We start from the raw sequence: 11,412 nt of genomic DNA on the forward strand, positions 1-11,412 counted from the left end.
TGGTGCAAATAATAAACATAACCTGCAAACGCTATAATTGAAGAAAATTTAGTTTACCTGCTTACCAATTGTAAGTAGGTGTAGTAGGTATTATCAAGATGAATTTGGTTATCTACATTTCAAGTACATGGCTACGAATTTCTCGAGGAATTCCTAGAATATGCCAAAGGCGATAGGAAGAAACTGTTTCGGTAAGTACTATAACAGTTAATTAGACATAGTTAATGAAATCTACTTACAGCAATAACGTTACAGACCAATTATTGACCTACAAAAAACCAGACTACAAGCTACTGAAATGAAGTACTTGCGAAGAGTAAGGGGAGTTGGTGGAATTCCTAGTAAGATTATAAAAAAAGAAGTGGATGCTCTGATAGAGACCTTTGAACGACAAAAATTAAAACGCTTATTTGGACACCTTGGAGGAATGGAAAACAGTCGGCTTGCGAAACCGGAATACGGAACACCGGAATTCACAATAGGAAGAAAAGGGGAAGCATAAAGACAATATGGGATATGGACCTAAGTAGCAAGAATACTTCAACATCATTCATCAAAGCATAGAATGGGAGGAGGCTAATGGCGCCTCTAGACTAGAAAGAAAAGAAGTCTACTATTTATAATTTTTACGGACTTACTTTAAGTGTAAATATGCGAATAAAATTGATATTATCGTTGACATTATTCAACAACTAAAGTGGTTTGAATTTGCAAGTACAGAAATATCGGGCGATCAAAAATGAGGTGCCGTCAAGTCGCCTTTGGAAGTTCAATTTAAGTACGATTTCCCATGTAAACAAAACAAGTGACTTGACATGCATTTTGGATTACACTGTCAATAGTACTTGAAAGAATGGGAGAAAACTCGAAAGGAGATTGAGATACAAACTCACAATTCCGAGCAGGTTTCCCATGTTTGTGAATTTCCTCCATTTAAGAAACACCTACAGAAATAAAATAAATGTACGATCTTATAATTCATTTCAAACGGAGTACTGTAAAAGTAACGGTTCGAGTCTGTATAGTATTACAAGATAAATTGATCCTGATCGTTCCAACAGGTTGTGAAAGTAAAGAATTTTTACATCTGCTACCGATTATTGGCATTGGACGGTAATAAAAATCTACCTTATACTCCAAAAATCTACGATGCGGATGTCGTTATATTTACGAGGAAGATAGTAAATGAGTGTGTTTGACCATCGCATTGTGTACAATGTAATTACCGTTTTATCTTCCGTATGGTCTGCACATCAACAAGCATATCGCCATCCATCTTAATTCACCGAAAGATACGTACATTGATCAGTCAGACTATATTTCGTTATTATATCATTTACACCAAAATGAAAACTAAATATTGAACTTTTGAACATGCTTTTTTATTGTAGAATATCGCAGACTAAGAGAGATGGTACCTATGTAGCATTTCGAGGTTAAGGCTGTACGGTAAGATGTATGATGGAACTTTAAAAGGTTTGAAAACTTACCTCAAGTCGATACCTATATTCTTGAAATCGTATCATAGACGTCTTGATCCAAAACAAGAAACAGAAACCCACGTAATTGCACAAGACAACACCAGTTTTAGGTAAGAAATTATACACGGCACCGAAACGAGCGATGTGCTTTCCGAATTCGCTTTATTACTTTAAAGAGTTGATTTTTAATATCACGGCACTTTATAATTTGAAAAACAATGCAAGAAACATCGAGATAACACGCAATCGCGAGTTTAAATTCGAAGGGGACGCCATCATAACCAAACATTGAAACGTTTGAAAACACCGATTTATTTAACGACCGGCCGAAAATAACGACGTGCCACAATTTTCCAAGTGTTTAGTTTTAATTTTCTCGCGTTTATTTTGTTATGATCGTTCTTATTTTCAGAGAAAACGGAAAAAAGCTGCATAGGACGCGTAAGCGGCTTCAACGATAAACTAAAAACTGGGTCACGTGACATTAGGCGATGACGTAGAAGGTACGACGTCATCGCACGTGACTGATTTTAAAAAATGGTCCAATCACAGCGCTTTTAAAACAAAATTTGGCATTGTTTATTTATCACGGATTTCACACAATTTAGTCTAGGCGATAGAGACCGTAAAATTGGCAAACTGGACATTTTGAGGTGGAAAAGAAAAATGGTGGAATATGTTCAGTTAGGTGTCAGAAACAACATATTAAAAATCCCACCCCCCAGACCCTGTGCTAAAGGCTCCAGCCACCCCACCACCCCCCAAAAACCGTGTTTTCGCCCTTTTTGGCTGATATCTCGCGATCTATGAGGTCTATATGAAATATTTTTAGCTGAAAATATTTCTCGTGAAATTTTATACAAGGTAGATACTCAGAAGTTAGCCTAGGAAATTCATAAAAGAGGCGAAAATCATCACCAATTTTCGTAGCTTTTTGCGGTCTTTTGCAAATATATCGCGACCTTCAGGGCTAGATGAAATATGTTTTTAGCTGAAAATACTTTTCGTGCAATTTCATACGAGGTAGGTAACTGAAGAGTTGGCGTAAAGTCACCTTTCACCTTCAACTTTCATGTGTGAGGAAATATTCATTGTAAAACAAAGTATTTCTATGTGTCATTTATTCACGTAAAAACAGTATTTTCATATCAAAATATTCACACATTCATTTATACCTCAACGTAATCATTATCCTCTGCAGATTCCACTTCTTAGGCTCTTCGACGTCCTCTAGTGGTAGTGGGTCGTCTGAAATTCACGACTCGTAGTTCTCCTCGTCTTCCGCTTTATCTGCATGGGTACCCCGAAGAAACGGCGTGGCATTTAGGCACGATGTTCCATGACACTGGACGCAGTATTCGTTCTTCAGACCTACAACAAAAAGCATTATGTCAAAAAATTTTATAATTAAGTATACGAATATAATATTCTCTCGTATGTCCTAACTCCTAAGTGTCCGGTGGAGAAGGTGTACCTGATTTTCTGAAACTGCAAGCAGTCATGCAACCACGTTCACAGCCACATGAAATAAGTTTGAGGAGACTTTCCTGACGCCTATCACAACGACTTCGGATCCAGCCCGGGAAAGTCTCCTCAAACTTATTTCATGTGGCTGTGAACGTGGTATACTTAATTATAAAATTTTTTTTGACATGCTTCTCGTTGTAGGTCTGAAATGTAACGAACTGTGCGTCCAGTGTCATGGAACATCGTGCCTAAATGCCACGTCGTCTCTTCAGGGTACCCATGCAGGTAAAGCGGAAGACGAGGAGAACTACGAGTCGGTAATTTCAGACGACCCACTACCACTAGAGGACGGCGAAGAGCCTGAAGAAGTGGAATCCGCAGAGAAGAATGATTACGTTGAGATATAAATGAATGTGTGAATAGTTTCATATGAAAATACTGTTTTTTTCCATAGTGATGATTTGATGAAATTATCGGACTTCTTTAAACGAAAAATCGTATGGAAAGTGGTACTTTTTTTCACGATTTTTACTATGCGTTTCCATGGAGTTTAGTCCTGTCTATGAACTTTTGAGTGACAGTAAATTGCGAATGTCAATCAAATTATTCAATTGTGGGTTAATTATGGATCACTATGCAAAAAATTTCGTGTACAACACGTGTTGAAAGTGTCTTTGTTCCATGAATTATTGCTTTATTAACTCCTCATTAATCAAATTGCAAATTTCAAAACTAGTTGTACAAATAACTATTTTACGTGAATAAATGGCACATAGAAATACTTTGTTTTACAATGAATATTTCCTCACACATGAAAGTTGAAGGTGAAAGGTGACTTTACGCCAATTCCTCAGTTACCTACCTCGTATGATATTGCACGAAGAGCATTTTCAGCTAAACATATTTCATCTAGCCCCGAAGGTCGCGATATATTTGCAAAAAACCGCAAAAAAAAAACACGAAAATTGATGATTTTCGCCTCCTTTTATGAATTTCCTAGGCTAAGAGGTACACCTAGGCTAACTTCTGAGTATCTACCTTGTAAGAAATTTCAAGAGGAGCATTTTTCAGCAAAAAATATTTCATCTAGACCTCATAGATCGAGAGATATCAGTCAAAAAGGGCGAAAACACGGTTTCTGGGGGGTGGTGGGGTGGCTGGAGCCTTTAGCACAGGGTCTGGGGGGATGGGATTTTTAATATGTTGTTTCTGATTCCTAACTGAACATATTCCACCATTTTTTCTTTTCCACCCCAAAATGTCCAGTTAGATGTCTTTATCGCCTAGACTAATTTAGGAGAAAACTACTTTTCTTTTGTGAAAAACTAATCAGTGATTCTTATAATGCACAGAACAAATTATAAATTCCGTTGACGGAAATTGCCATCTTAAAAGTAACCCCCACAAATTTTAGGGGCATGATGATTCATAGTAAAAAAAGATAATTTGTTTATGATTTAGTTATTAAATTTGGGCATCAGATTTTAAAAAAAAGAAGGAAATTATAGCGCGTTATTTGCAATGGTGTAAACCGCCAGGGAATCCGGAGCCTTCAGAAAAAAATGAAAATAGTTACTAAAGGTCCCACAGTTTGGAACAGATGCCATAGGGTTGAATTCTAAAAGGACAATTGAACGTCTGCAGATGTTCATGTATAGGGGCGACTCCTAGGCTACCCAGAGACCGATTCCAACACAGGGTTACAAAATGTGGTAAAGGACTCTTTAAGAAACATTTGCATATCTTTATTAATTTTTTCCATCACTCTCACAACCTACATACTGCTACCTCAGTGCTCTAGGTATGTACACCGAAACGAAAGTACACACAAGTTCTACTTTAAGCTGACCAAGACCTATTGTAGCTGCTCTAGACTTCTACCACTTGCAGTCCAATAAAATAAATAACGCAGGCTATATACAAATTTCAATTCGCTACCTCGGCTATTACCATCTAGTGAATGCAATCTTGAGTCGAGATCTCACTTGATTATAAATTACAATCTCACGTCTCGGGTAGTTTTCGAAAAAAAAATATTGTTTATATTGGATAATTAGAAAGAAATCAAAGCTACTAACATAACATGTGATTATGAGGTTGATCAACACTGTGGCACCAGGGTGAGTAAACTATTGCAAAAAGCTACTCCTTGTTTCCCAACACTCATATACATCTATCATCATCAGATCTAGGTATAAAAATTGGAGCACAATAGTTTATAGCTTGGTTTATAGTGATTTATCTGGTAGAATATGTTAATTTATTTTCCGTACACCATGATGGTAGAAGGGTTTTGATTATGATAAATAATAACGTTACAATTCTTGTTTATTCCAAATTATGTTGTAAAGGATCATGACGGTTGTTGGGATTATAATGTAACTGGAATTCACAGTGATGACCGAAGACTTTATTAATTAGAGCGCGTTAAAGCAAATTCAAATTTAAGCGCGCTTGCGTTTGCGTAGTACCGAGGGAGTCAATATGCAACACATCTGCAAGTCTCCCACATGTGCAGTGCACGACAACGTTGCCAAAGGAGAGCTTGGTTGCCAAGACCACGGTGGTTACATTCACCAAAACCATTCAATTATTTAATAATAATAAATGTCTTTAATAAGTACCTAGGTTAATTACATATAAATGTGGACAAAGAGCGAGATTCAGTAATGGAATGAAACATACCATTTCTGCTGTTCCATCTAACCCATGTGATTTCGTTCATTAACAGAAAATAAAGAAATAAAAAAAATTAAAAATAATATATCTAGCAAAAATAAACCTCAAATTAAATTATAAAATATTTAAATATCCTGCAATAACCTCGACATGATATCTATAATCTAAATCTTTAGTAAGGCATGCTTTTGATGTCCATAGCTAGGAAATAAACGAATTAACAAGCTCCTAGCGATTTTATAAATTCTAATTTTAACTGTCTGTCTGTCGAATAGACCGATTACCATGGAATTTTGCAGGTTCATAATTTAGTCCAGGAAATGAAGGTTTTGCCCCTGCATTTTTTTTAAATGAATCTATTAACTTGAAATTTTGACACCAGTGAGTGGCCCAAGAATCAAAATCTATATCATTCCAAAGGGGGCTTCACACTGTGGGTGAATTTTTTATTGTAACTTTAACACAGGACTAGATATAGAAAAATTAATTCTAAGCAAAAAGTGTTCTATAAAATCACTGAGCGACGGAACCTGAGGGGGGGGGGGGTTACAAATTAATTTTATTTCTCACTGTATTCTAATTAAAGGCCTCAACGAAAGGAACCGTTTTCTACCAACTACTGCCCTTCTTTCTGTCCTCTTATCAAAGTACGGGGAGAAGAGGGAGGGGAACTTCATGGTACTCTAAAGAAAGGTCTCAACGAAAGGAATTAATTTCTACCAACCATAGCCCTCCTCCTCGACCTCTTATCGAGATCGGGTATATTCCCTTATACCTCAAGAACGGATTGTCGGATACTTGTTTGGTAGTTTGTCGACTATATTTCTTAATATGTAATTTTTCTAGTTCTTCAAGTTTCAGAAATATAGCTACATTTTGAAGTCGAGTTTCTATCAGTTTTAGAGGCGAGACTATATTGTATTTACTCAAGACCATCGCCCCAACGCTTCAACGTGAAATACCTAATTAGTCAAATAAGGAAATCATCTAATTATTACACAAATTCAAGGTGAACGACACTAAAAGTAAAGACAACAGTGCGGAAAATAATTAACACTTGATAATAATACGTACATAGGTAGATAACAACATCTTAGGTAGGTATTTAATGATGTCTTATCCAAGTAATTAAAACAGACCTTCGCGGCGGCACCTTAAGTTATTGCAATTAATATTTGCCAATAAACTGGTTTTAAAAAACTAGAATTACTTAATTCAAAAATTTTTTTGTGTAGAACAAGATTTTATTGACAGGATTATCATATCACGTTAAATTTGAACAAGAACTAATCTCGAGTTCCGTTTTATTATCGCAGGCGCAGCCCATCTTGCCAGACGCATAAGAATGAAGAAATCTTTCGCCCTATTGCTGATAGCTTTTGCGACGAGTGTTGCTGTAAGCGTAATTGAATCCGCGCCAATTAAAAGAATAATTTTTTTTAGCAAACTGTAGTGCTACAAACCAGCTTGGGGAAAATTCGCGGCCTGCTCCGAACCAGCAGGGTTAATCCGAATGTGAAATTCTATCATTTTCTAGGCGTACCGTATGGGTGCGCACCCGTTGGTAGTTTACGTTTTCAGGTTCGGCGAAGAATATCCCACGGGTGTTAATTAACTGGGGTTTTAGGAGGCTGTACCGGTACCTCCATGGACGAGAGTAAGAAATGCCACGTTCCCGGGGAACAGATGCGTGCAACTCAGTAAGGAGTTTGCTGGTGATCAAGTGCTTGGAGATGAAGACTGCCTGTCTTTGGACATTGCCGTGCCAATCACTGTAAGCGAAACCGCTCATGTTTGAGCCTGATCATCAGTTGTTTTAGGCCCGGAGAAATCATCGAAGGTTACCCGTAATGGTGTGGATACACGGTGGGTCATTTCTATTTGCAACATCCTACGAAACTCAAGCCGATCCTCTTATGGAAGAAGCCGTTATTGTAGTAAATATTCAATACCGTCTTAATGTCTTTGGATTTTTAAGTACTGGAGATGACTACGCGCCGGGAAACACGGGGTTGAAAGACCAAACCGCTGCGCTCATTTGGATACAAAATCACATACACAGCTTTGGTGGGGATAGAAACAGGGTGACAATATTTGGGGGAAGCGCCGGTGGGGCATCGGTACAATTTCATATGCTCTCCCGCAGAAGTGAAGGTAATAGACACACTTTTAATTGTGAATTTCACCGTCGCTCGAAGGGTTGTTCCATAGAGCCATAAGCCAAAGTGGGGTTACGTTCGGCACTTGGGTCTTCCAAACCAAGCCAAGAGAAAAACTCCGGCAATTGGCGAACGCACTTGGTCTCGACCATACCAATTCGGCAACACTCGTAAGTCAATTACAAGAGATTCCTGCTGATGTTCTCCTCAAGACCGCATTTAACCAGTCTATCACGGTAAAAATTCTGATAGGTGATCAAAACTCATCGTCACAACATTGTAGGGTCCCTACTTATTGTACGATGAAGTGCCATTCAATCCCATCGTCGAACACGAAAGCCCCACCGCATTTTTGTCAAAACGAGCCTTTGAACTACTCCGACAAGGCAATTTTGCAAAAGTGCCTTACATGCTGGGGCAAGTAACGGAGGAAGGATCATTTCCATACGGCTGTAAGTTGTGGGGGAAGTAGGGCGCCTCACACGTGCCTAATTTTTAGACATCGACTCTGGTGCGATTGACATTGACGACTTTGAGAAGAATCCAGAACTCTTCATACCCATATCAATGAACATTCCCGCGGGACATCCATGTATCAAAGAAACGGTCGACGCGATTCACCAGTTCTTCTTCCACAATGGATCATTCACCGATAAAGCGAATTGGATTGCGGTAATCATCGAGCATCACGTAGCAATAACGTTTAATCATTGAATCACAGACGATGGGCCAAGATGTACGGGGCATCCAGAAGTCGGCCGATTTGATTTGCGGCATATACCGAAACTATCCAATTTATTTTTACGTATTTTCGTTCGTAGGTACGAATAGCCTTAATTACGCGGGAGGCGCGGGGCATTACAGCGAAGTGTTAAAACTGTTCTACCCGGTGAAGGAGGAATGGACGGTCGATCCGACGGTAGCGGATCGCCTTGTACAGAAAAGGCTCGTTAAATTGTGGACTAATTTCGCGTACACCGGGTACGTTTAATCGACATTTCTTAATGCGTTATAACTAAAGTCTCTTCAGGACTCCGACACCGCGACGCGAAAGCGCGCTGCAGAAAGTCAACTTGCCGACGTTTTGCGATAGGAAATCTTATTTGGACATTGGCGATGATTTAGTGGTTAAACATTACCCGAGCCGTGATGTATATAACTTTTGGGAGGGTATTTTTGAAAAATGCGGATTTCCACCATATAATACTTATTGAAAGATAAGTGTTATATAAGTACCTATAGTACCCAAATAGGGGAAACCTTCAAGTGAACTCATTTACAGAGTGAAGACTGTGTCAAACTTTTGAAATAAATTAATATACTTATAACAGTTTAATCGAGTATTTTTCAAAAATGAAATACCTATTGCAGTTTTGGGGGAGGGGGGGGGCTAACTATACGCCCAAATGTTTGAATTTTGCATTATTAAATAACGCGCTCAACCAACAAACGTGAAAATGTAACTAACAAACACCAACAAATAGCCGGTCCTTCCTTCGTTCGCATCTCATATTCTTCCCGACTCACCAACGGCATTTAATGAGCCATTTTGGAAACGTGCGTTTATAAGGGTAAAAAGGTCTGCTGAACCCGAATTCGAATGTTGCCAAGCCGATTTTTGGCTAATTTCAAAATGGCGGCTAATATGGCGGCCAAATACATAAATTTTTATGCCAGACGCTTTTTACATAGTTTTTCAGATTGAGGTGTTAAAAAAACATACAGGAAGCACAGAAAATTGCAAAACTTATATATTGGGTACATTATACAGCCAACACGGTAACAATATAGAGATAATTCTGACGGCAAATGTATTACCTATATTTCGTTCAAAAATTTTAACGGAACTTAAATTTCTTCATCATTCTGCTCATTTTTTTACGATGGAAGCAGTCGCAAAGGCACTTGTAGATATTTGTGCACTTTTAGAAACTAGCACAATTTATTTAAAGCCAAGTGTTTAGGAGGACTAGTCTGACCATTCGATTTTTCAGTGTCCCTTATCGCATTTGCGAGACAATGTGTATGGTACAAAATGTCCCCGGCAACAGCATAATGAGATGATGCAACTCTACGCCTTTCTGTACCCACTGCACCCAATGTAAGTTTCCATAAGAGCGTCCGCCTAAAAAAATCAAGTTGTTTTTGAAAAATAAAATGTTATATTAATAATATATAAATTTTATATTTTATAAATTTAGACCTTTATCTACAAAATGTTCGGACCATTTTTTAAAAAAAGTTTATAGAAACTGAATATCGGCTGTTTAAAGATTAGATATTTTGCACCGATTATTGCGCTAACCTGTTTTATTGTTTTACCACCTAGTTAATTCGGTGTACAAATAGTAGTTAATGAATTAAAATTAACTTTTAATGCATTAATATGTTCTGTAAATGCAGTTAATTTCAAGTTAATTCAGTTAATGTAATTTAATGTGGTTAACGCTAAATTAATTTACATTTAATGCCATTTAAAACTACTCGAGATACTACTATAGGTAGTGGCTATAGCATGTGAAAAACCAAATTTTGAACACTGTGTTAGATTTGCTTTTATTCCAAGTGCCTATGAATCAAATTTTATTTAAATACTTTCATAAATAAAAAAGTTTGCAATTCAAAAAGGGCACTGTAAATGTAGAATTGATTAGGCCCAACTTTTGGCATTGCATATTATATGGCTAAAACTATGCCCTTGACTATGCCCATATTGAATTTCATGCAATTCGGTTTATAACTAACGGCCTTCTTTATTTTTTTACGTACATTGCCAATTCCCGAACTTTCATCATAATCGGCGGCGGTCTATTCGTTTTCGAGGTATCGTGCTAATGAACAGATCTCGGGACAGATGGACAGGCACTGCAAAATTATAAACTCTCTACGTCCTAGGAGAGCATCAATAATTTGAAAATGTTGGGTATTTAAAATATTTTTGCTATAGTGTATTATAAAGAATTTAATAACCTGTCATATTATGTAATAATACACAGGGTGTTCCATATCAAAGTCACATTTTTGTTATCATCTGAAAAATGCGATGTGGTTTTGTTTTTTTAAATGCAGATTCATTGGAAAAATACGCAATTTTTATTTATATATATAGTTGGAAAGAACCTAAATATTTACCAACGGTTATTAAAAAGCACAAAATTTAATAACAAACAAAATTTGCCGAGGAAAATGTAAAACACTAATTTAATTAATTCACAGCTTTTTTGGGACACCCTATATATCACCACAGGATACATTTTCCTACATTTTCCGAACTAGCTATGAAGTTAATTAACCAACTCTTACGTATATAAAAGTAATAAATTATGGAAAACAATTTAATACCAAATAGCACACAATAATAATAATAATAATATATTTACGGAATTCACCTGTTACATTAAATACCACAAAAAAAAACATGTTCTAAGCTAATTTAACATAAATTGATTTTCAACCCAATAACCCAATAAACCTTCGCTAAACAATACAAATAGAAAACTAGAAATCACACAATAGAATAAAAACAAAAAATATTTAGTAATCAATATTACGTTTGAGCTTAATTTTATAAGCCTGATAATCAGAATTAAACAGATTAAACCACGGCAATTTCCAAAAATAGTTTG

General features: G+C 36.9%; 1 protein-coding gene across 1 annotated transcript; it reads left to right on the top strand.

The window, feature by feature from the left end:
* Positions 1 to 1,572: 1,572 nt before the first annotated feature.
* On the top strand, positions 1,573 to 9,031 carry LOC116174124 (venom carboxylesterase-6-like). The gene is made up of 10 exons (XM_031491940.1): positions 1,573 to 1,591; positions 6,944 to 7,023; positions 7,071 to 7,208; positions 7,255 to 7,401; positions 7,448 to 7,781; positions 7,826 to 8,022; positions 8,070 to 8,238; positions 8,286 to 8,458; positions 8,508 to 8,767; positions 8,817 to 9,031. Exons 2-10 carry the CDS (start codon positions 6,973 to 6,975, stop codon positions 8,998 to 9,000), a joined length of 1,653 nt encoding a protein of 550 aa, XP_031347800.1. The 5' UTR covers positions 1,573 to 1,591; positions 6,944 to 6,972; the 3' UTR covers positions 9,001 to 9,031.
* Positions 9,032 to 11,412: the final 2,381 nt, after the last annotated feature.

This window comes from Photinus pyralis, unplaced genomic scaffold (assembly GCF_008802855.1).
Source record: "Photinus pyralis isolate 1611_PpyrPB1 unplaced genomic scaffold, Ppyr1.3 Ppyr1.4_LG6, whole genome shotgun sequence".
NCBI lineage: Eukaryota > Metazoa > Arthropoda > Insecta > Coleoptera > Lampyridae > Photinus > Photinus pyralis.

Bases quoted from the DNA above. Each gene is read 5' to 3' on its own strand.
- LOC116174124 (XM_031491940.1), top strand. From the start codon at position 6,973: ATGAAGAAATCTTTCGCCCTATTGCTGATAGCTTTTGCGACGAGTGTT. The intron at 7,209-7,254 runs GTTCGGCGAAGA...CTGGGGTTTTAG, and splicing joins TTGGTAGTTTACGTTTTCAG to GAGGCTGTACCGGTACCTCC. The intron at 8,239-8,285 runs GTAAGTTGTGGG...CCTAATTTTTAG, and splicing joins AGGATCATTTCCATACGGCT to ACATCGACTCTGGTGCGATT.